Source organism: Takifugu flavidus, chromosome 7, assembly GCF_003711565.1.
Source record: "Takifugu flavidus isolate HTHZ2018 chromosome 7, ASM371156v2, whole genome shotgun sequence".
Taxonomy (NCBI): domain Eukaryota; kingdom Metazoa; phylum Chordata; class Actinopteri; order Tetraodontiformes; family Tetraodontidae; genus Takifugu; species Takifugu flavidus.
This window is the reverse complement of record NC_079526.1, coordinates 8,085,304-8,111,716: the sequence shown is the minus strand read 5'-3', so window position 1 is coordinate 8,111,716 and position 26,413 is coordinate 8,085,304. Positions and strand designations below refer to the sequence as shown.

Below are 26,413 nucleotides of genomic sequence, written 5' to 3'. Positions count from 1 at the left end.
TTTGGGCCAGGCAGCGTCTCTCTGGGGAGATCCGTAATGTCGTTTCAGATTAGAGGGTGGCACTCCTCGGAGCAGCTGCCTTTTATCGGGAACTTTGCTGCCGCAACACGAGAACATCTGCAGGACATTAAAGCCGCCTTATCTCCTCCCTCTATTGTTAATATGTCTTGCTTCTGTGTGGCGCTGGTGTTATCCATGGTCATGGTGGCGTGTTTTACCTCTGCCTGATTTACATTTTACTGAGACTCCCCCACACTACCGTTGACATTTATTTACTCTTCCGTCGCTACCAAACGACGACAGCTTGGTAACTTCGCTGTGCAGTATTTTACTTTACACAAAACACTTCATCAGGTAAAAAGCAGTTGGTTTTAATTGTGTTGTGTGTTTTCAGTCATTTTTTCCTTCTCATCCAACTGTTCTCTATTTATTTTCAGAGAGTCATTTTCAATGTGGTGAATTTCTCCAAGACCAAAAGCTTGTACAGAGATGGTATGGCTCCTGTAGTCAAGTCTACCAGCAGGCCAAAATGGTAAGCACACACACACACACACACACACACACACACACACAAATGAGAGACACTCATACACACATTCCGAGTGGAGTCATCTGGGTGTGATCCATGATGGCTGCCTGATGTAATAATGCTTGACTGATGGATGCAGACTTGCAGTACGTGTGTGTGTGTGTGTGTGTGTGTGCGTGCGTGCTTTAGTGCATGCGTGTGAATGAATAGGTGTGGCAGGAGGGAATGAGGGCTGGTGCAGTGGGGTTGAAAGCTGCGTCTGCCAAGCCGGCTGGTGTGTCCACCGGGGCGAGCAGGGAGAACAGTGTAGCATGATGAAGTGTTGCCATCCAAGAGGAGCCCTGACATCTGTCATCAGTTGATGGAGGGCATCCATAGAAAAGCCAAGCATCTGCCATCCTGAGCTGTTTGCATCTGCAAGTCTAGCACCCCCACCAGTGATACTGTAGCGCCACGCTTGCGGGCTAATGGGAAGAGACAACGGGCACAACAGCGTAGACAGGAAAAGACGAGCCGCTGTCGATGAGGCTGCACAGAGTCACATGATGCAGCTGAGATGTCCAGCTCTGTCACAGGTGAAGGATAGGATAGCTATGGTGAAGCTGCAACATCACCACAGCTATCCTACCGATCCCATAATCGATCTCTCCAGTCTGCCTGGGGAAATATTGGCCCTTTTAATAGTTTTGGCCTTTGCTGGTGTCCCATTCTTCCGTCTTTTCACTCACATAATAAAGTCGAATTACTCGTCTTTATACCCTGTATCCTACTCAGTAAACAGCAGTCCTGGAATGCAATCGGGTCCATTTTCCTTGAGTACTATGCTGGAATACAGACTTTACTCCTGTTTTTTTCTATTCTACTCTATTATTATATCACATATCTATCTATCTATCTATCTATTACATCACATAATATGTCTCAGTGCTCCCAGTAATCTGAGTTCATTCGTCCAATGTTTTCATTTGTCCCAATTTTGGGGTATAATATACACTTTGCATATCAGGCCTTGATTTTCAATAAACTTTACAATAATAATTCAGCAATTTAAAGATTTTTGAGTTGTTCTGTAATTGACTCTATTAAATGTATGATGAATTGATAGCCGGTGGCGTTTTTGTTGTGCTGGACTCCAATTACTGTCCAAAGCTAAAGGCGCTTTAACTCTCCTCTCAGGACTGCACCATCTAAGAGCCATCATGTCACATGCACTTGTAGAGCAATTTTCAACTGTCTAGGGCTCCAAAGACTGCCACTGACGTTGTTTGTGTCCCCACAAAGTGGTCAAGATGTTTTTAACACAGCCTCCTCTATTTGACTTTCCGAGAACACAACAAAGCACCGACAGCTTCTAAAGTAGCAATCTTCTTTTTGACAGTTACAGATATGGAATAAATAAAAAGTCAGAGCGTGAAGAGCTTCGCCTGTCTGATCCAAACTCACACAGGACAGGATAAAGAAGGCATTTGGTTGGGGGGGGGGCAGAAACAGACTGAAAGAGGCTGTAGAAGGAAAAACACAAAGTGCAGGAGAAAGAGATTACTGAGACAGTTAGACAGGGAGCCGAAAATGAGAGAGTGTGAGCTGGAAAAGATTGCTCCCCCACCACCGCCCCACCCCACCCGTCTGTATTTATCAAAGGAACCATCAGTATTAGCCCAGGAGGTGAAGCCTTTATCTCCTGGTGCAGGTGCTTTGATTCCCGGGGCCTCAGCGTCTTCTGCCGCTGGAGGCCGCCGAGGCGGGGCCAGCCTTGGCAAAGCCGGGCATCTTAGTGAGAGACAACTGTCAGATTACAGTCCTCCTGAAGGGCTATGCTACAGGTGGAAGGGTCTGTCCTCTATCACTTCCTACCTGCCCCCCCCCCCCCCACCCAGGCTTCGCATGGCTCCAGGAGACATCAGAGCTGACAGGGCCCCCGATTTAAACACTGCCACAGGTTTAATGTGTGATATGTAAGGGATCCTGGATTAACAACTAAATGGCTTTGAAGAGTGAGTTCATCAAATTAGAGATGAGCAGATGCATTTTGATATTCCCCTTGTATTGTGTGTCATATACATCATTAAAGAGATGTCAGACTATTAATTTGCTATCATCAGGACAGACGTTCAACAGCATCAGCGCAGTTTAACAGCTCCAAAATGAAAGGAAGCTTGTTTCATTTATCACTCACGTCATGAATGAAATCAAAAGGAAATCAACTTTTTCTCTGATCACTAACTAGCGCCACTGTGGAAAAAAGCCTGCAACGGTTTGAGCTTTACCACTGAGGAAAGAGAACAGACATATTTCCATGCAGTTGATTGTCAAAGTCAACAGCCCCCCTGATGGCAATAGTTGCCAACCGCACCCCCCGTGGCTTGAGAGACGTTAGACCGCTAGAGCAAGGAATTGCCCAGCATCTTTATTTTCTGCAATAAGCTAATTAGAAAGTCAGAGAGCGTGGGGTAGTGCAGCTGCTGGGGGCCAGAACGCCGAGGGGTGGGGAAACGGCCAGGATGGCTGCATCAGGTAACAGATGCTTCAAGAGAGAAGGGAAAGAATCCCTAACTCTCCATACGTGTTTTCATCACCGCGTTTCAACACGCATTTGTGGTACAATCCCCCTAAAACAACATTCTGGCTCGACTGCGGCTTATTAGGACACGAATGACACCATGTCTAATGTATTAAAGATAATCTGATATCTGTCGCCTTTTTAAATGAACTTTTCCCTTTATCAGAAGTCGTTAGGTGTGCGGATAAAAATAACTCTCAGGCCTCAAACTCAGCTGACAGATGAACGTTCAGCGGTGGAGGAAACAGGTTGCCGAGCGTTGCTGCTAAAGTGAGAGCCGACCTTGATCAAGGGTAAATGGTTTGGTTTTAATGAAAGAAATGGAGAGGGAAAAAATCTTTCTGAGAGCCTGTGCTCGATGCAAATCAGCCAGATGAATGGACAGCGGGACACAGAGATAGATGGTCTTTTGGTAATATTCATTTATTTATCTATTAAACAAAACCTTCCATGTAAGCATGTGTACAGTGGAATTCTATTCGGAGGCGTCTGCCTCTCCGTCAGGGTGCATGTTGGCAGTAATTGTCCTGTCAATCAGCGCAGCTTCGGCCTGCCAGCTTCTCACCACTTGTTAAGGCGGAGGTGATGGCTGAGGAAATGCGAGGCTCCTCCAAGGTGCCTGCTTTCTGACTGCTCATCTCTGTCCTTCCCTGTTTTCCCTCTCTCTTTATTCATTTCTGTGCATCTCACCTGGTCTCCTTTGGGCTGAAAGGAAACCTTCTGCAGGTAACCCAACACATGCTTCCATTTCCTTTTCTGTCCATCAGCGCCGTGTTGGTCGCCTGGGTCCCAGCACATGTGTTTAGGCTGTAAGAGAGAGAGGACTGGGTATGGTGGCCCCCTGAAGGCTGTTTGGGAGCACCTGCAGACCTCTGCTATGTGCCCAGCGTGGCCAGAGACGTCCTCTTCCTTTGGCTTCCCTTGAGCCACTTCGTAAAATTAGACATGTGGCGTGTCTTTTGATAATAGACTTTTAAATTGTCCACAAATGAAGAGTGATGTAAAATGGCTAACAGGATGTGCTAATTATTAAGGGAATGGAACGCTTGTTAATTAAGGGCAAACAGGACAAGGATCGGCTCTGGTAATTTTAGCAATAAAACCGCGACTAACAATTAATTTCCAAGAGTCCCCTCACGAAATCTGCCAGCAAGGACCTTTAACTGCAACAACTGTATCAGCCATCTTTCACATATACCCACCGCCCACGCACGTGCGGAAGTACAGGCAGAGCAAATGTAAGCAGGAACAATCAGACATCATCTGATATCATAGAAGCTGGAGAAGAATTAAAACCAGTGATCTTGTTGTCTTGTATCCCAGACAGTTTCAACAATTTTCCTACCACTGCTGTCAAGACAAAGTGTGAAATGGTGTCACACAAGTCTTGACATGTTCCCCATCTTCCCCACAGTCTCTCTAGGGCTTGAGTATTTCACTCGCTCTTACCCCTAAAAATAGATATGTGCGAATTGGAAACATAATTTACTCGTATGCTGTGCAAGTACAAATTACATCCAATCCAGGAGCTGGTGACTCTGACAACAGGGCGGGGACTCAGTCAGCCAGGGACACACACGCACGTAATAAGTATTTGGTAGCGTGCCTTTGGAGAGACCACTAAACATTGGTAACGTGTGTCATCACAGAAGATGAAGCTGTGGATGCCCCTAGTTGCGTTTGTGTTGCGTCTGCGCTCCGCAGCGACGGCGGAGCTGACACGATTCCACTCAGATCAATGTGGTCGTTCACACCATAGAGCTGCGGCTCCATCCGTTCTGGCTCCCCCCAACTGTGCTGTTCCTCAGCCCTCTGCACAAAATGGGCAAGACTTCTATTTTTGCTGAATGGCAGAGAACAACGCAGCGTCCTAGCACAGCGCAGCAGTCAATAACAAGAGAAGAAATCCACAAAAGTTTCAAAATGAAACATCCCATGGTATCCCAGCAATAATCGCATGGTAGAGGCACACAAATCCAAAAGGAAACAAAAGTGCATCCTTCTCCTCGGGATGGAGGAAATACTTTATCATGTCTTCTTTTGGGGCCTTTTTATACACTCCAAAGTGATAAAATGGCACAATTGTGTCTGAATTCCTTCTCCGCTGCCTGTTGGAGTCGCCCCGTGCTGCCACTGGAGACGCAGCAGGTGTGTTTTAGTGGACAGCAGAGGACGGAGCGGACACACAATATGGCACTTCCACAACACAAACATTAGCGTTTTATTATGACGGCTGAGGGGACCACTGAGAACATCGGGGGAACATATAAATTTAACATTAATTGGCTCCAAATGTTCCTCTGGCTAGAATTCAAAAAGGTCATATTATGGAAATAAACAGGCGGGCAACTCCATCCATGTCAGGAATCCTGCGACATTTTCAGTGTGCTCCTGAATTTCTGGACTCCTTGGGAATAAAGTAAGCGTTGACTCCGCTCCCCGCTGCCTCTCCATAACCATGTTTATCCATTTCCTGAGATTTTTCTGTCATATATGCTTTATTACACCCATTCTGCTATCCCCGCTGCCTGGTTCTCCGTGTGATTGCTCGTATGTTTAATATAAAACTGCGACATGTTCTATGCTCCTCCTCATGCTCCAGCCCATTTTTGGAGTGTTAGAACTGTAGCAATCATCTGACAGACAGCCTATGGGTTTCATATAAGATTTTTAGATTAAAAAATATATATGTGATGTTCCCTCTAAGTAAACATTGTCTCTGTGATAAGGGAGATGGACAAGGTCTTTTATTAAAACCAAGTGCAGGAGAAAAGAGCGTGGGCACACACACACACACACACATACACACACACACAGAGGACTACACACCTCATTATCTGTTACCAGTTAGATCACTGAGAGGAAATGGAGGGACGTGTGAATCTAAGTGAGTGTTTGTAGGACGGGAAAGCGGAGAACTGTTGGAGAGAGATGTTAAAGTGAATTCACTTGAGGCAAAATCCGGAGCAGCGTCCATCTGGACACATTTTGGGACAATTACTTTGCCTTTCCAACCTCGCTGCGGTTGTTTTTCACAGGCACGACAACGAAAGTGATCACCACACCATGGTTTATTCCGCGAAATGACACCTCTCCTTGCGTCTCCTTTCCTGTCCCCTTTTTGCTGGGGGTTGGGGGGTGGTGGTGGTGGTGGGGGGGTGACGCTGGGGTCAGAGGAAGACGGAATGCACGAGCGAGTCGAAGAAACACCAGTCAGAACAATCTATGGCACACGCAGCTTCACTGTTCCCATAAACTAATTAGCATGCTGACAAAAAGAAGTTAAAGAGGATTATGTGGGAGAAATAATGAGACAAAATGTAACAAATAGATTAATAATCCTCCAGATGGGGATAAGGGTGTGTGTGTTTGAGCGCCTGTGCCGTGTGTGTGTGTGTGTGTTTGTTTGTGCTGTTCTACACGGGGGGGAAAAAAACTTGAAAAATAAACGGTTTGAACGCGGGCAGGGGATTTTTAAAGCGACTAGTTTCCGGCTCACTATTCAACTCACAAATGACTTACCTGGACATTTTTATGTTTGCCTGGAGGGGAATTAAAAGGCAGTTCATTTCCCCTTTACAGGCCGGGCATGCATGTCAGCGCGGCCCGTTGAAAGAGCTCTAATCTAAACGCTTTTGTCAGGGGAGATTTGGTAGATTGCAGCAGGCAGAAGGACAAATTGGTTGTGTCATCTTATAATGAACTAGGTGAGGCGTTGCAGTTTTTCCGCAGCCATCGGTCCCCTGATTACTCTACTGTAAGTCAGGCACTGCCTTTAGTATTAGAGGTGGAGGCTTTCAGCCAATCTGATTTTGTGACTCTTTCCCAAGTATTTTTAGAGACCCGTCCTGGATTTACATTCCACATCCTCAGGAAGAGGCTGCTGGCGGTGCAGTTCGCTCTCTTGAGGTTTTTGGATGTGGATGTTTGGGCGTAAGCTCTTTGAAGCTCTCTGGGTGTGCTCAGCACCAGGGTAATGTTGAACCTGTGACTCCAACCAAAGGATTATGGGTATCTCAGCCATTCCACAAAGCCGTGTTGTCAGACGCTCACAGGACACATTAGGACGCTGCGTAGGACCGGTTGATATCTGCGTTCTGCCCTCGACTGTGCGTTTGCGATGGCTCAGCTAAGTTAGGCGTGGCGTGTTGCAGGTTCCAGCCTGAGCGCGGTCCGTATCTGCAGCCGGCAGAACCGCAGACCCGCTCTCCTCTCCTTTCCTTCTCTCTCTCTGATGAAAATGGATCTTTGAACTAATCCTTCTTGTCCTCTAAATGCATTTGCCTCTCCTCAATGACTTTGTTGTTCACTTCCCGATACATAAAATTTCTTTGGGTAGCTGTCCCACACGCACACGCACACACACACGCGCGCACACACACAGACTCAGACTCAACCTCCATTAGCCCACAGCCTTTTTTCATTTGGCATCTTTGTCCAAGCATCTTAAACTGCTCTTCCCTCGTATGTTTTTGTTTTTATTGTGTCAAAAGTTTCTCCCGGCTGTCGTTTTGAAACGGTCGCTCCTCTGCGTGCTGCCTGAATGCCTCTGGGCGTCAGTGAAATGGAGTGTGAAGTTCAGGGGATTTTGATTGTCACAAAATTCAAGCCTGTGATTTAATTACGGGAGCAGAATTAAAGGTCCAAGTGTAGATAGAAGACAGTTTGATTATCAGGCTGATGTAGATGATTGACCTGATAATATGATGCTTTGTGCCGGCGACGGCTGCATGGCTGCGCTAAATGCACCAGTGTTTGCACAAACTGTAACGAGCTGTTTCAAACATCTCCTGGAACAAAGTATTGGTGGACACATTGCAACCATCGATTATTAAACCAAATCCTGAAAGAATGTTTTCATTTTAAGTATTAATGAGCTAAGCTACACTACAGCAGTTTGATGGAGCAGGAAGTTGTTGGGAGACTGGGGTTTGAGTTTCGATGAAGGACAATCCAAATATTTTGCGTGTGGGAACAACCTGAGGACGACAGCAGTGCTGCCGTATAAACAAACCGCCTCAGGATATTGTGCTACAGCTACAGCCTTTAAAAACTGCTGAGCTTGTACCCACACTGGCTCTGTTTAAACATTTCCACATCTTAACCCAAGTTTCTCTCTTTTTTTTTTTGCAGCTCAGCACCAGTTTTCAGCCTTGGTGTTTGCACAGTTTCCGGAGGTTTGTTTCCTCAATGAAAATCAATCCGCAGAGCTCGCAGATAAAATGTCAATCACTGAATTTATTCATAAAATAAAACAAAAAGAGGAAAAAGCCTTCACCGGCTTCCACACAGCACAGAACAGACGCTTGGGCCGACAGCGCAGACCACCAAGTGTCGGCTAAGCTATTGTTTCCCTGTAGAGAGAAGGATGACACCCAGCCAGGCGGCGGTTGGTGTGTGTGTGTGTGTGTTTGCCTGGGTGGCCCCGGGTGTGTTCGCACCACGAGTGTTTTCCTCTCTGAATGCGTGCATCTGTTTGTACTCTCTTGTGTTTGTGTTTGTCAGTATGTTTGTTGACAACACTGTAGGACATCAGGGTGGGATTGGTCAGAATGTGAGGAAGCAGCTCATCTGAATATAGATGGGTCCCATCTGGAGGTAGTTGGCTTTGGCCCTTCATAATTTTGTAAGCAGCTAAGCATCTGCGGACTGCTAATGAAAAGGAAAGGCGCGGGCAAAGACTCTGGGCAACCGCCGGCTGCCTATAGCTGTCAGGAAGGGAAGCAGAAAGAGTGTGCTGAGAATATCAGAGGTCTTAAAGAGACCTCGATGGCTCCTGTGGGGGAATATGCAAGAAAGCCAAGTAGGCCATTAGAAAACTGAGCCATAAAATGAAGACAGTGGTGTCTTTATTGTGGCCCATTAGCTTGGATGTTCATGCGGAGATGGCTGCACTATGAGCCCCTGTAATGAGTAATATAACACTGCAGAAGCCCAAAATGATGTCCTGGTTAAAAAAAAGAAGCTAAAGAAAGTAGAGGTGCTGGTTGAGCCAAATTATGCTAACTACGCAAATCAGCCTTGGAGAGCAGTTTGGAGCAATAATTGGATACCTGTGTTTGGCCCACAGGTAAACCCTGGGGGGAACTTTTCTCATCTGATGTGACTTTCATCCGTGTCTGCGTTTACATCTAACAGGAGAAAATTGGGGTGACAGATTCTCTTTCTTTGACCAAACGGTGATGGAAGGAAGCTAAATTAAAGTCTTCAGTTCCAGTCTTTGATGGAGTCCAGGCTGTGGTCCTTAGTATTCCTTATTTAAAATAAGAAATGATTAATTAGTGACCTCAGCGTCGCGGCACCTTTGTCTTATTTATTAGGGAAGAAAGTCTATTTTGATGGTGCCCCTCTCTACTCTCTGGAGCTTTACCTCCTTTCTCAGGGGCTGCGTTTTGGTTTTTTTTAACTTGCGTGTGATTCAACCAGACTCATGTAAGACAGGCGCAGAAGGAATTCAAGAGCTCATTTAGAAGAATAGCTGCAAGTTAGTGATGTAAAATGATTCAATTAAGTTTCATTTTATGCTTTCAAATGCAATTATTAGTGTATATTATTATATAGTGGAATGATAATAACAGATCAAATGTATAAAAGCTGGCGTGACTATGCACTGCTTATTTCAGTCATAATACCACATGTGTACATTAATCCCATATAGGTAGAGTTCAAAAACATGAATTTGAGTGGAAGAGACTTTGATTCCGTTGTCCTCTTCAGATATTCCGGGTTACATCCTGTATGTTTCTCCATGGCTTCTCTCCTCCTGCCGTCTCTTCAATAATGTGGATGACCCTGAGCATCACCGCGGTCTCTGGCGGATACTGTGTGTGGTTTGCTTTGAGAATGGAAAGCCATAGGCCCTTTTTCTTAAACTATATTATTTTATCTCCTTTATTTCTCACCCTGATTTCCCAGTGGAAATTGAATGAAAAAGCAATTGGTTCTCCTTTTTATTACTGTCATCTTTGTTTTCTATCCAGGGAAGTAAGATTGCCTGATCTCGGAGGCCTGCACTTTTACCTCCCATCTGAAGCCACATCGAAAGAAGGGAAAAAAACAATAACTGGGAAAGTAACAATCAGCATCATAAAGAAATTGACCTGTCACACTGAGCGTGTCTGAAACTTAAGGGCTGCAGGCATGCCAGCACTTTCCTCTTGTTTTTGAGGGATTCAGTCTGTCACGGCCTGATGGTGGCTTTCACTATCTTTCACCCTCCACTATTCAGGAAAGAAAAAGTTCTGGAGGAGACGAGGATCCCAGACGGTGGAAGGGAGGGAGGTGGAGATGTCAGGCTGAGGTAGAAGGGCTGCAGGTGAGGAAGACGAATAAAGATGAGGGAGGTTGGCGCCGAAAGGGGGATTAGAGGATAGAGGAGAGTACGAAGGAGGAGAAGACTCCCTTGAGGTCCCATCTAACCCTGCAGAGACGTGCTGACGGGGGATCAGTCTCCTCGTGCAGGGTGTCTCAAATCACTTATTCATCGGCTTCATTAAGAGAGAATTACAAGGCTGCTTAAAGACCCCCAGGTCACACTGTGTTCTCAGTCATCACTATTACTAATGAAGGCCTCCAGCGCGTCCTAACTGTCAGCTGTTTATGGCTGGTAATAATGTGGATTTTGAGGAACAATTACCGTCATCTAAAGGACAATTCTGGGGCACACACGCCTGTTTAATTGAGCTCCGTCTTATTTGGCTGTGGTGTCATTTATGACAGAGTATACATGTCTCTATCTGGGATGAGGAGAGATTTAATATTTGGTTGGTAATGGAAAAGCAGCGACGTATGCGAGCGTGATTCCGCCAACCAACGCTCCGCATTTTCAAACATTAGGCAGTAACCTTCATTAGCAGCCGCATTTCCATCTCGATTCGGCAAACAGACAGTTCAGAACGGCAGCGATTGTCCTCTGGACCTTCACACGTGTAATTAGAACTGAGTGTGATAATTATGAAGGCAGAGGGAAAGACGGATCTCATCACTCGGTGTCCAATCTACTCGTCCACGTTTCGCATGTCCTGAGTAATCATCTGGCATGTTGCTGCAATCAGCTGGTGTAATAACCCACAAACCTGTAATCTTGTTTGGAATCTCACTGCACGCCGGTGACAGCTGCATACGCACCGAGCCAAAGGAAACCTTCACTGCGATGCTGCTAATCAGAAATCTTCCTGATTAACAAGAAGAGGACGTGTTAGACAACAAAGCGGTCGATTCCAGCGCCAGGTCAGAAACAAAGTTCAGATTATTCATCTTCTGAGGCCGATGCAGGTTATATCTTACAAATCTTTCCTCGTCCGCTCTTTTTTTCGTCCCACTTGGCATCTATGCCAGCTTATTGTGGGGTAGCATCGTTGAACAGCCCGACACTGTGGTTTTCTTGCATAGTAAACACTAACATGCAACTTACCTGCCCTTTATATGCGTTAACTCCCTGGTCCACCAAAATGTGGGTATACAGGAAGCAACACGCACATTTCAAATAATGTCACAGATGACACAAACAGTAATTCACTGGATTGAAATAACATCCATAAACTTCCGGGGGAAATTAATTTACACAGCCTTCTTGTTGCTAAGGCTCTCCTTTTTCCTACAGTCGTTACACATGTGTGTATGTTTGGGTTTGTATGGAGCGGTCCTTCCAGCATGGCAGCTTACCAGCTCCCCTGGCTGGACCGGGGGCTGGCAGGCAGAGATTGCCCACTCATCAAGCCACTTTATCACAAGGCCCACAGAGTTCAAGGGGGACTGTCAAAGACCACGTTGATGAGCCTCATCCGCTGCCTGAACACCAGCACACTCCTGCACCACTGGTGCCGAGTGGCCAAGCACAGCGTTAGCCCTTCAACGGAGCCGTTGTGTGAATGGAGTAGCAGAGATAGCTTGACTAGGGTTTAAATAAAGGATGAGAGCTAATGTGTTTGGCAGTAAGCATGTGGTACTACATTTTTCAGTGCATTTGGGATTCCTTGGCTGGGCTGGATGCCCCCCTTCAGTCCACAAACACAGTATTTGGAATAGTCCTGCTAACAGACAAACACAATAAACTCACTCGTTCTTGCCAGGAGCACCGTTCACTCCTCCCCTAAATTATTAAACAGCAGAAACGTTGCCTGTCATCTCTGTCCGGTGGATGGAGTTTTCAGACTGGCATCCCAACCTTGAGCTTTATCCCTACCTGGGCGTGGTCTTTTCAACGGAAGTGCGGATGTAAGTGTTTTGAGTGCACGGTGTTAGAACGATAGGCCAGGATAGACTCTTTTATTTCCACACTCAGTGTAGTGGAAACAGATTGCAGCTGTGTAAAAAGATATAAGTGGGTGCTGCAAGAAAAAGCCTTTTAATTGCATCCCAGTGCAGAATAGGCAGCTTAAACTGAGAGAAAGTCTCTTGTTATGCTTTACTGTTGTGAACACACTCTCTCCTGCCTTTGTCCTACTTAGCCAGCAACTGTAGAATCACTTATCTTCACCTTGCCTCCTCTGTCTCCTGCTAATACACATTAGCGGCCAGCAGCCATATGTAATAGGGCTGTGTGTGCCCCTGCTGTTGTAATGGCTTCTCTGACAATTCTCCCATTAAATGTGGTCAGGCACATTGAACATGAATCCTTGGAACACTCTAAAATATTGTTTTATAAGTGCCATAAACAAGCTGGGCAGTGTCAGTGACTTTGGGAATAGCTGCTAGCTTATTTTGGGTTTTTACTTTGTTTATTGCACCTTTTCTCTATCTTATCATGCTCTAGTTTTCTCCTCTCTGACTTTGCTGCCTGAGGCTCTGCAGCTTTTTGGGACCATTATAAGGAGTGCGGCTACATTATGAATCCCATCAGATTACAGTGTGACGAAGCGGACATGTCTGCTTTATTTAATGGGCCTGTTTGTAATCTTCCACATCGCTTCAGTAGCACATACAGTTCAGATTCTTCTTCTGCGAGTTGTGAAACCTGGGTAAAGTCAAAGATAACGCCGTCATCAGCAGCATCCTTAACTGTTGCCGAGGCAAACGACAGCGCCGATTCCGCCAGATAAGTGACATGTTCATTTGTTTAATTAAAGCAGGTCGTCTCCTCGTGGTGAGGGGTCATTTTATAGAATTTTAGGATTAAAGCAGGTAATTAAGTAAAGTTCCAGATAAGAAAGCCCACAGTGGGGACTGCTTCTGGCAAGAGGCAAAGCAAACTTAATCTATCTCCTCTGCTGTCCCACAAGGTCGTTGGCTTTATTAGTCTTTGGCCACTACTACTGCCTACTAGTGGGATGACATATTTTACCTGCTTACTGGGATGGAGGGAAGGAGATGGCCAACCAGAGGGCAAATGGAGCTGCCAACAGCAGTGTGTACAATCTATAATAACGCTACTCTACACAAAATTTAAGGTAATTACCCAAGGCTTGTTATCTCGTCTGTGAGAACAGGACAAGAACTTGTGCAGCAACAAGCACCTTGACAGAGATATTTGTTTGGTCAATGGAGTGTGGCATTAATTATCACACAATGATTAAAGGCACTGAGCAGGAATGGATGTCATTTGTCTTGCCAGCCTCAGACACTACGGCGGCCAGATGGGTCATTATTTTACTGGGCTTATGGGTTATTTTTAGGACAGGCAGGCTTTCAAAGTGGTTTTTGATTTTCTTCCTTTTTTGTGATTTCATGCAATCGTTCTAAGATGAAATTCACGTGTTACAAACTGTTAAGACCGAGCACAAGTACACACTCTTGAGTACTCATGCTACCATATATACATATGTGTGTGTGTGCGTGTGTGGATATGCACACACACACGCACACACACATAACTCATGTTTCACCCTGAGGCGTTAATGAGGACTAACTAAAATAACTTGAGACAGAAATAAAGGCACAACAATTTAACTTCCTGTAAATTCCTTTAATATGATTCAACTACTCTCTCAATTCACCGCTGCAGAACCTCTTTGATCTGAGCCAGGGAGTTCAGGGACGTCCTCTTCCTCCTCCTCTGCCAGTCTTTTGATCCCCGTTCATCTCGATGGTGAAACGTCTGAATGCTGGGGCTTGTTTAGATGGTCCCTCAGCCCAGTCCTGCTCTGCAATGATGCTGCTGTGCTGTGTCATGATGAGAGGCTTCCAGCTGTTTATGGCCTTCAGCAGGTCCACAGAGGTGGACAAATGAACAACTTCTGCACCTACGTCTGTTTTAGTTTGATCTTGATTGCTTTAGTTTAACATAGACAGGGACCTGGTGGGCACCATTAGCCTCAATGAACTGGTAGTCAGATCAAGATTTTCCTCTAATGTGTTGGATGGTGGCACTCGGCTAATTGGTCCAAACAGGACCTTTGACCAGCAGAATCAGCCTACCTCCACCACCACCTCCACAGGATGAGAACTGTTGATCATATTGACTGAGATCTAAGTTCACAGCAGTGATGCCCGGTGGGGTTGAGGTCATGGCTCTGTGTCTGAGTCTTAAGACATTAAATATAAATATCTGAATGCTGTATTAAACAACCCTACATTAATGTATGACTTCATTCTGGCTCGCTATGGTCCCCACCAACCCAATCATTTTCTACCTGTTTCTACTTGAAGGAGTCAGAAGTAGGTTAGTGATCAGTCTTCTCTGAGAAGCCATGAGGGAGGATGCATAGGATCATCATGCAGATCCTCTATCGACTGGATGCTGCATCTGCTGTTTTATCCAGATAAGAGTCAAGTGTGTTACTGCGACTTTACCGCCGGGTTTGTAATTAGTTTTCTCCTCATATCAAATGAAATCTGTGCTCACTGTGAGCCTGAACAACAAAAAGTCTTCAGGTATCCGATTCTCTCAGTTTGTCAACTGCTATTTCTTTCTTCAACATGTATTACGGATGAAGCCGGAGACGGCCTGAATCCATCAGACGACTCTTTTCGTCACCATTTTGGCAGCTCCTGCTAACCATGACGACTGTAAATTACTAATTGAAGGAAAATAACTAATACAGATTAATACATTGAAAAGCTTGAGCTTTCAATACCTGCTAAATGGAATGAAAAGAAAAGAAAATGCCAGGAAATGAAGCAACTACAACTCTAATGTATTTGTGTTAGTTAAATGATTATGTGATTTAAAAAAGCGTGAAGGGAAAGAGGTACTTCATAAACAAATAGGCCTGCTCTGTCTTCCTTCTGGTTTTGTCCTTCAAAAGCACAAATGAAGGAACCACTAAAGGCCGCCGTCTGCACAAGGCCAGCAAAACATTTGCCCCTTTTCCTCGTTTGATGGGGCAACTGTTGCAGGAGGGAGGAGGGGGCTCGGTGCATAAAATGACCCTGTGGCTCACAGGGGGCACACAACCACTTTGTGATGAAGATGCTTCAATCGCACTGCTGCCCTGGAAGGCATCGATCAATACACACACACACACTAGAACACGATAACACATTTACATCATGGTGACAGAAAAGGGCAGCAGGGCAGGAACTTTGTCACTTTGAGTTTGAGGGAGCAGCAAAAGCTTCATTCTAAATAGTTAATAGTTAATAATAGTTTGCAGAACTCTCTAAATTTTGATATCCAAACACAAAAGCTGTTTTAAAGATTTCAAAGATTATTTGGATGCCTCCACAGACCTACAAGTGAGCCATATTTTGCAGGAGTCCTTCATGAACCTGGCTCTCCAGCTCCAGGGTGGTAACCTTGAGACTGTAGCCAACTCAAAGCCTAAGAACTGTCAGGTAGCCCAACAACCTCTGAAGGTTCCCTGTTGTGTCCTGATAGGTCAGAAGGAGTCAGAGCAATATCAGGCCGCTGGCAGGAATGTTGTGGTTGAATAGTGCGTATGAAAATACATGAAAGTCACTTTTCAGGCATTTTTAACTCTGGACTGTCTTTACCGTCTCCACGGAGAAGCTGCTAACATCTGCTCATTATCTGGTCCAACAGTTTGCAAGGTATCATAAGAAAATCCTCTTTTTCTTTCATCTCGTATTAGAGCTGCGTGTTCCTGTCGAGTAGCGAGGCGCGCTGTGGTGATTCACAGCCGCCGTTCTGTGTGGCATAAGCCTGCATGGATGCCTGCAGTTTCTGGAAGTCGATTCTCTTTGTTTGGGTTGTTTTTAGTGCAGAAACATTGAAAGACAGGGGGAAGCCATTTGTGCATATGTGGGAGACAACACTAGGGGGGTGGAGGGATGGGTCGGCATCATACGTGCATTTGAGTGTGCGTTGTGGGGGTTAAATGAAAGTCAGTGTGCACTCATGGGGAATCCTAAGCAGACAATGAAAAATGAGAGTGCAGAAGCTGCGCGGCTACTTTTTCCTGTGGGAACAGCGACGAACAGGCATACATACCGTTGGTGATAATCGCTTTGTGTGTGTGAGTGTGTGTGTGTGTGTGTGTAAAACAGTTTTTAAATGTGTCAGGGAATCCAAATGGAATCTACGCGTGTGTCAGTGACAGAAGCTTGCACTGGCGTTAACTCTTTCCAACACACTTTATTAAATCAGGAGACAATTTCAGAGGAATTTCATCTTCAAAGAGCATCAATTCAGCCTCTGCCCTTGTCTTTTATATATGGTTTGATTAGACGTGAATCGGTCCGGTCAAACATTTATTGGCGTCGAACAGAGCGGTGCTAATATTAACCAGCCAGCAAGCATTGTATTTATGTCTGTTTATGCTCTGACAGGAAGACACTAACTGGATGGGCGGTTTACCAGTTCAGCAAAGCAATAACAAACCCATAAAGTCAGTCTCAGTGAGTCTGTGTAACTAAACTCAAAAGGACAGGCCTGCAGAGATCATCCAGAGTACTGTTACTGTACAGTACAGCAGAGAAGCGCTTTTCTTTCTTCTCAAAGTACACTTACATACGGCATTTCTACCAAGCATAGTTTAAATTGTATTGGAGTGTGAAATTTGTGAAGGCAGAGTTCTTTGCCCTGATGTCATTCTGACGTTATCAGTGTTGGAACCATTCCTCAGAGATTTTGGTATCATATCGACCTGATAGGATCACACAGTTGCCTCATATTTGTGAAGCGAATCTCTCCTTCCACCACATCCTAAAGGGGCTCTATTGGATCCAGCTATGGCGACTTTGGAGGCCATTGAGTATCGGTATCCAGAAAGCAGTTGGAGATGATCTGAGCTTTGTGACATGGTGAATTATCTAGGTGTAGCCATCAGAAGATGGCTACAGTGTGGTCATAAAGGGACCGACACGGTCAGCAGCAATACTAGGTTTTAGTGTTTTAACAATGCTGGATTCCTGGCTCTTTAAGAGATGGGCTTCTGGATTTCCTGGTTGTAACGAGTGATTATTTCAGTTCCAGTTGCCTTGCTATTATCTGGAACCAGTCTGCTTATTAATATGACCTCTCACATCAACAAGGCATTTCTTTCACACAACTGCAGCTTATTGGATGTTTCCTCCCTTTTGGACCATTCTTTGTAAACCCTGGAGGTGGTTGTGTGTGAGAATCCCAGTAGAGCCGCAGATTCTAAAATACTCAGACGAGCCCAACAACCACGCCGTGCTGAAAGTCACTTAAATCCCCTCCATTCTGAGGCTGGGTTGAACTGCGGCAAGTAGTCTTGACCACCTCTACTTGGCTAAATGCATTGAGTTGCAGCCATGTGACTGGCAGATGAGCTATTTGTGTGAAGCAATTCTACAGTAGGAACTAACACAGTGGCTAAAAGTGTTTTATTTAGTGTCAGTTTACATGCAGACTTAGGGCTGGATTTCTTTGTTCTGTTATCATAACACCACTTTTTTTTCTTTTTTTCTCCACCATTTCAGCCGCACAAGCAGTAACGTACGACTGTCTTGTTAGCCGCTCTGTTCTTATCTAGTGTCATTCCAAACAGCGCTCTCCTGACAAGGGGTATTTGATTCAGTCAGGAGCTGACGTGCACGGGGAGAGATGGGAAGTATGTAGGCAGAGGAAGAAACAAGAGGCAGGAGTGAGACAGACCTTTCCTGTTGTGAAACGCTGCCAATCTTTATGTCTGTTAGAATAATCATCATGCAGACGACAGGAGGGTGGAAATGGCCGTCCGCACACAAAAACATGGCAGGCAGTCAATTATCTGCAGGGTTTGTTTTTCTCTGTGTGCCTTCCATTTGCACGCCGCTCCTATGAGAAGGGGCTTTTGATGGAGATGATTCTGGTCACTGTGATATTATGTGACTGTGTCTTATTAGTGCTCAGCGTGCGCAGACATGGAAAAGGTCACGATGTTTCAGCGTTCCCTTAGCTCTTTTTCTTCAATTAAAGCTAATCACCAGAGCCGGACATCGATCCAGCCCCTCACATTTTCATATGCCTCAATTTGATGAGCGAATGTGTGTTCGTACGCGCGTGTGTGTGTGTGTGTGTGAGAGAGAGAGACAGTGAAGTGTCAGAAAATGTGCGAAACAGAGATGAAGTAACATCAACAGAGACAGGGCAATCCACGTTCATGCAGTACATGTGCGCCTGTGAGCATGTGCACAAATGAAAATGCCATTCTGTGATCTGGAGCACATGGAATGATTTACCTCTCCTGTGTAATGGAGTAATTTCTCTTTTTTTTCTCCCTCGATTCCCCATCTCTCATTTTCCTCCTCTTTCAATCTGCTGTAAAATATTCTCCCGTTTAGCTGTGTGACAAGTCATCTGTCACTTAGAACAAGAGGAGAGAGGGAACGGGCTCTTCTGATGGACGTACGTGTGTGTGTGTGTGTGTGTGTGTGTGTGTGTGTGTGTGTGTGTGTGTGTGTGTGTGTTATCTTACATCTAACTGAAGCAGTGATTGCTGTTGCCCGAACACAAGAGCACGTGTGAGATTTGTAGCTGTAGCTTTGATGAAGCGAGCGTTTATTTACATATCTGGGAACTTTAATTCAGGTGAAATGGGCCCGTCCCTCACTGCTCCCCCTCTGTCCTCTCAGCGAGGGTGTTGCAGGCTGGACAGGTATTGAATTTTTGTAAAATAAACCTGGGAGAATAAATGTTTTTCCCTGCGCCTTGTGAGACGGGCGGCTGTTTTTCATCATTCGGCGTAATTAAATATTGTGACAGAGCATCGCGGAGCTTTTCGGGATAGATTATATTTATGACGGCTTTAGACTAAAGTCGCTTTCTACTGTTGGAGGCGCCGTCTGTCGTCCGATATTACTGTTATCTAAACGAAACGTTTGTTTCTGCATCCTATCTTGACTGCTGTGCGCTGATATCACCTCTGTCTGTGGGATAGCAAATCCACCTGCCTCAAGCCTGAGTACCCATGGCTGGAAGGCCTGAAGTGGAGGCGGAACGAGGGCGTGGCTCCGCACGTTTCCCGTATCTCGCGCTCTTCCGGTGCGATGAGGCCGAAACCGTTTGTGCTTCAGACCAAAACCTGGTGCCGACACAAACACCGGCTCAAACAGCCTGTGTGAACAAGATACCACCGAATTGGCCAAGAGGCACAGAGCTCTGTTTGGTTTTCTTTAACCCAGAAGAATGCAGATTAGTCAAAGGTCCTCTCAAAGGCGTTTAGATTCATCTGGAGAAATGCTGGTGTTTATTGGAACTGCTGACCATGAAAGAGGCCTGGAGGAGCGATTTAAATGAAGCTGGTGCCACACCTGCTGGTTCCACCCTTAAAGAGACGTTCCTGGTCGCCTGGGCGACAGCTCCACCTCGGCTCTGGTTCCGCTCACCGACGAGCTGCCACGTTGCACGACGCAGGTGTCCCTGTTGTTAAAGCAGAACATCGGTCATCGTATATTCAGTCAAACACACACACACCCATGACGTAAGGAAGTCTGTCCCACAGTTACCGGGCGTGTCCCGCTGTGTGCCTGGAGCACAGGTGGCGGGGCACAACACTACACCCCCCCTCCTTGAATCCATTCCACTTGAGTAAGACAGCTCTCCATTTCTCAATATACAGTTTTGTTGTTGTTTTTTAACCCCTTTAATAGTTATTTTTGTGAACACACACTTGCCTTTGGAAAAACAAAAGACTGAATTTACATAAAAACAGTTGGACAAAGTAGATTTACCAATCATAATCTGTCAAAGTTGGCGCCAACAGTTCATTTCTTGTTGTGCTTGTGTCCGTCACTGGACGGCTTTGTGTTGCGGCAGGAATAATAGACGGGCTTTTTCGGAGCTGTAAGCCTTTAAGGGCAGTGCGGCTCTGGGTGCTGCAGCCACACACTCTCCTCTGTAATAGCCTGTAATTCCTTCTGTCCAGTATAATCACCAACACACACCAACACACACACAGCGAGAAAAGAAAGGCTTTTATCTGGCAGGGTCATATTCACATTGAGGAAGTCGCTGCCGTCTGTTTGCCTGATGCGTGTTGGCACATTCTGCCCACTGAGCCGTACACGTAAAGGGAACGGAGCATTATTAGGATAAATGTCAGAGGAGTACTGTGGAGGAGTATTGTGCTTCACTTTTTTTATGTCTACCCAAAATCTGAGGCAACACGTGGCTCCATCTTTCACATGAACTCAGCATGTGCAGAGCGTGTTTGTTTGGGTGGGAGTTTGGTGCAGGTGCCAGACTCTGCCCCTACAGCCCTGTGGTGGCTGGAGAAGTTAATTGGCAGCATCTGGCTGTCTGAAAGCCCAAGCTTACCCCCAACACACACACACACACACACACACACACACACACACACTGCCACCCCACCCTGGTTTTCTCCTCCCTTTAGCACCCCCTCCTGTGGGTGCTGCTCCCCGATGCACACATGGCAAAACCGGTCGTGGCTGCAAGCTGTGAATATGCTTCCACTGTGTGTGTGTGTGTGTGTGTGCGTGTGTGTGTGTGTGTGTGATATACCGGGGAGTATGGAGTCAGACAGGGCAGCCAGGCCCCCAGCTGCCACCATCAAGCCAGGGGAAATGCAGGCAGACAGGCTGGCATCTTGAGCCAAAAGCAGCAGGACCCTTGGGGAGCACAGAGAGGCAGGAGGAGACACACCAGAAGGGTGGAAGGAGAAGGAAGGAGGGCACAAGGATGGATGAACACTGTCCCACACATCCTGTGATGGATACACCAACATAGAAGACATAATAGGAAAAAGAGGCGATTGGAGCCAGGACTGATGGTCAGGCTACAGTGATATTATAGGATGTGCAGCTGAGGTCAGAGCAAGGGACTCATATCCATCCTATACAATATAATCAAGAATCTGGCAGAATGATCTAATAAATACCAAAATACAGTGTCAGCATGAACAATGTGTAGTGTAGCTCTTAGCGCTGGTGGTGAAGCAGATACTGTGTGTGTGTGTGTGTGTGTGTGTGTGTGTGTGTGTGTGTGTGTGTGTGTGTGTGTTGGGGGGTTGTTTTAATTTAAAATGAAGTTTTGATGAAGTCTACCAATTAGACACAGAGAAATCGCAATGCTAGAATGATTGTAGCTGTTTAAAACTGTCCTCAGCATCCCTGCCTGGTTGCTCTACAATAAAAATAATAATAAATATAAATACAGAGTAATTCATATGAATGTGGGGACAACACAGGTTTGAAACTGAAGGCTGCAGTCGGCTGATTTGAATGGGTTTTTTAAAAAAATGAACTGGGCTGAGCTGGACGACGGTGGATGAGGTCATCTCTCTGAAGAAGACGGTGATTTCAGAATGTGTCATGTGAGTTGACTTGTCTCCCACCTGCTTTAGCAGAGAGGATGATCTCACTATCTGTGACCCCCTTAGTCTCTCTACCCCCCCCCCCCCTCTCACACACACATACACACACACGCGCCGTGTTGCTGCTGTTGTGACTTAATGTGCAAGTCACTTAGGATGAGATCAGAGTCTTCGTTCATTTTCCAGTAATATAAACAGTAATGACTTTGAAGAAAACAATCACACACATTTAAACAGAAACAATATGAACGCTACAAGCTGGCTAGGCTGTAATGTAATTCAGATTGAAAACAATAACCGAAATGTGTTTTCGCAATGTATTGCCTTGCATTTAGAATTTTAGAAAAAAGAACAAAACAAAATAATACATGAACTAGACGTGTCAGGGATTTTTGTTCTTTGTCTTTGTGACATCAGCCCGGCCATTATTGATGCTGAATAATTGTTTAACTGTGTGTGTGTGTGAGGGAGAGATGGAGAAAGAAATTGCGTATGTGTTTTGTCTTGTCTGATCTCCTCGACCGTCATTATTGTTATGGCTTGGTCTGGCGCCAGTCTGTCTATTTGGCACACACACCTACACACACTGATGGTGTGCTGGGAGTATAAAGTTCCACTCTGGGAAATGCTGCATCACACAATTACAGAGTGAAGGTCCTGCCTCTCTCTTAACTTTCTCTTTCACACACACACACACACACACACACACACCTGAGTGCACACATGTACACGCTCTGACTAGCTTAGCAGCTCACCAGGGGGCTAAAGGTTGACATCATTTTATATATGTGCTTGATGTTTTTCACTCTGCATGTGTGGATTTGCTGAGTGCCCCCCATTATTGCACGCGAATATGCACCTGCCCTGTTGCCCCGTTGGGGACCAGTGGCGCCATTGTGGTGAGGGCACAGCGATCATGTGTTGTCTGCTAATTGCCCCACTGCCCGTCAAGGCGCAGGGGAGCACAGCGTGGTCAATCCTCTCCTGAATACACAGAACAAAGACGTGCTGAAGGCTTTGTGCTGTTTTGATTTGCTTCTCTTTAAAACCTTTTAAAAGGTCACCTCTTGTGTGAGGCTGTGGACGCGGCCCTCTAGTGGCCAACCGTGTCACTGCCAACCTGCTAAAGCGTGAACTTGGGTGTTTTTCCTTCATCTAATTCAAGAAAACAACCACAAATTGGTTCAACATGTTCTGGTTTTGTAGTTTCCCACTACACTTATTTGTCTGCACATTTTATAAAGAAGTGATGAATCACTGAAAGACATTAGCTAGTTGTGATTCAACCGTCAGGAAGCATTTTTATGGAGACTTTCAGGAAGTATTAAGATGATTAAAAAAGTTTAAGGCACAATAAATAAAAGAGGGGATTTTTTTCCCCCTCAAGCCACACAGTAAATCCTCCCGTATCGTAGTTCAACTAAGATTTGTAATAAAACAGCTCTAAAGTTTTGATTGATTATGTTTCCAGAGCAACCGTCCAAGTCAGAGAGTTTGATTCTTTTAAAATATTCACGATAATGTTCCATTTATAAAACCGGTGTCTGCTGATTTTAAAGCCTAATACCTTAAGTGGAAATGATTCAAGGAACATCCTGATTTTTAAATGAGCAGTTATGTTAAAAAAATAAACACTCCTGCAACTACATACTATAATAAGCTCTTTGTGAGTGGCTTTAATGCTTCCTGTGTTTGGAAGCAGCAACATGTCCAGGTTAAATGTGGACGACTCAGATTCTAAAGATGTCAGCGCTTCCATATCTGACTGAATCTACCTTTACAGAAAATGTCAAGTGGTTGACCTCTAAACCCACGAGCCCCAGTGATCTAACCACATAACCACAACGGGCAAGTCCCTGCGTCAAACCCGCAATAAATTTTAAAACTTGGACCGGTCAACGCCATAATACGTCGTGCATCCAGAGGTGGTCATCGTTCACCTCCTGTTGTCCCGTGCAGCTCTCTCATTTTATCACGTTTCGGCCTCGTCGGAGGACACTGCACTTCGTCTCCACAGGTGTACCACGCTCAGATCTCCCGTTATGAGGAAGCCAGTAATTCACGGGCATTATTGCTTCCTACAAAACCTCACGCCTGCGAAGCCAGAAGACCGCTCGACTTTCATATCGCCAGCCCCGGCCTCCTCCTGGATTAATGCTCGCACACGCCACCGCTCCAGAAGGTTATGATTAACCTCAAAGGAAAAGCCTGGCAATGGATTTTTTCCCCTGCGTCGTCACACTTTGAGGCCAAATGGTTGGTCACAATTGAAGGACGTGTTCTCATAAAGTCTAATAAATATACTGTACTGTCAAACACACCATCCAGCAGGCTGGCCAAATTACAAAGCAAGCAGTGGTTGCCTAGTAACTGTGCCTCCGAAAAGCTTTGTTGCAACTGGATTTGCATCCAAAAAAGATAGATGGATACCTGGAGAATATATATATGTTTGCACACTCATGCGCTCAAGACCGTGAGTGCCCATGAATATATATATGTACATATATATAAAACTGCATGTTTGTCGCTGTTTTTCTGCTCGACTTTACGCTCCGAACAAGAGTGTTGGGTGATGATTTATAAAGGTAGAGCCTGGAATCATGCCAGGAAGTATTGTCTTTTTAATTATTGATGATGTAGCACTGGCTGCAAATGAAATGTTCCCTTAAATGCATGTTAATGGAGCCACTATGGTTCCGGGAAATATACTGGATGCATATGACCAGCGGAAGAGGACGTTTGGCGTCCAGACCATTGCCACCATGGACAAACAGAAGGGGTCAGCTAAACGATAGCAAGTGCTCCTGAGTGGGCCTGGAGGGATGTCTTGAGGTTTTTTTGTCTATAAACCTGGCCAGAGCAGCAGTGATTGGCATGTCCTCTACGCTGACTGATTTGAAACAAATAGGCCGTATGTCACCCGTATGAAGGCTACCAATTTCTTAGCCCTCATCTCAAACTTCAGAGCGATACTGGTGTCATCAGAATTAGAGCTGGAGTCAGTAGCTGGGAGGCGAGCGCCGTGACACCTGGCCAAAAGCTGCCTGCTAGCATCTGAAGCTCTGCGGCTCCTCAATCTCCCCTTGTCTTCTCTTTTCAGCTCTGTCCCATTTCTTGTCTCAGTCCTGATTTGCCACCCATTGACAGGCGTTTCAGGCTTTCTTCTACTTTCCTCTCCGTCTGTCTCCTTTTTCTCTGTAAATCTGCGATGAGAAGCTGTTAACTTCTCCCACAGCTCGCTGTCAGAGGAATAACCTTGTTATAGTTCACATTTTCTGCATCTCTTCCAACTGGGGCTCTTTGCATATTCCTGTTTGTGTGTCTCTGTAATCACTGAATTGTAAAACCGCATGTGAGTGTTATCGTTTTGGGAACGCGCCCCCCCCCCATTCCACACGGTGATAACTCTGTTTGGGAACAACGCCACTGTACCACATCAAGAGATGGGCAGGGGGAGAGGCGCAGGGAGCTACGTTTTAGATAAAACAAATTGTCAGCCGCAGCGCAGGGGGAATCCAAAGAGGCTCCGTGTGCGAATGTGCAGGAACGGAATATGTTTCCTGTTTGATGGTGGGACCTGAGTGAATCCCCCGCTACCACCTGCAGTTCAGGCCTCGAGGGTGCTTGTTCTCATATGAGAAGAGCCAGAGCTATTTTGCCTTGCCTGTAATGATAATGCTGTACCGGGACAAGTGACAGTAATTAAAATCAATAGTGAGGACTTTTCCTGTCTCTGGCAAGGTCAAACACGGCCCAGCAGAGAGAGCAAGAAGGAGAAACGGGGAGCGGTGGGATTGTTTGCATGGGTGAGATGAAGGGGGGACTATGTAAAGAGGTGAGGTGTCATCATATTTTAATTAACCTGTACCTTGGGGGGGCTGGCACCACGGCAATGGAGCGGCGTATCGACGTTGGATCGGGAGCTACTGTATATGCGTCCGTGTCACACATGGTTTGTCCTTGCCGCTCATCTTCCTCACAGCGTGCTCTCCTCCATCCGCGTATGGTTGTAGCATTTGGCATGATGAAATTTTTAGTTTACTTGAACTGCCTCCAATGAGGAGGGTGGGTGTGACGGCGCCGGGTGCATTAGTATTCTAGGGAGATAACCATGATGTGGCCACGTGCATCCCCCTTTCTACTCCTCTGAGGTAATCATCTCTCTCACTCCTTCCTCCTCTGTCAGACTTGGACAAAGATTTTTGCCTTTTTATTTTACTAGCTTACTGCATGTGTGCAGAGTGGCCGGAAACCAAGTATTAATGTCTGGGCAAAGGCATTGGGCTGTTGCACGCCTCTACCCTGTCCTTTTTTTTTTAGAGGTGAGTCTCTCAGAGCGTCTGTCCTGTTTGTTGATGAACCGATCCTGTTCCATCACATCCTTGATAGGATCTCCATCTGATCTGCTGCCAGAGATGCTAGTTCTGCAGCCAGCCCAGTTATCACACGGCTTCTGTGATGCTAGCACTATATGCCCACAAATATCTCCATATCAGGCTCAGATCTGCCGCTACCTTTCTCTCTCATCTCATTCTTATCTCCTTATTCCACCTTTCTCCTCGGTCCCAACACCGCGCAGGCATCAGTCACTCACCTCCCCACATCCTCTTTCGCCTCGTTGCGTTTCGCATCGTCTGTCAGAGCACGGGGGCAGCGTTGTTGTTGCCCACGTCTTCTTCGGGGTGAGGTCAGCGAGAGACGGGGCTG

General features: G+C 45.8%; 1 protein-coding gene across 1 annotated transcript in view; it reads left to right on the top strand.

Annotated features, from left to right (window-relative positions):
* agbl4 (AGBL carboxypeptidase 4) overlaps positions 1 to 26,413 on the top strand; it is a 162,879-nt gene that overhangs the window by 69,040 nt on the left and 67,426 nt on the right. The window contains exon 5 of the mRNA XM_057038951.1: positions 438 to 532. Within this exon, the coding sequence (XP_056894931.1) occupies positions 438 to 532 (95 nt within the window). The remainder of the gene's footprint in view (positions 1 to 437; positions 533 to 26,413) is intronic.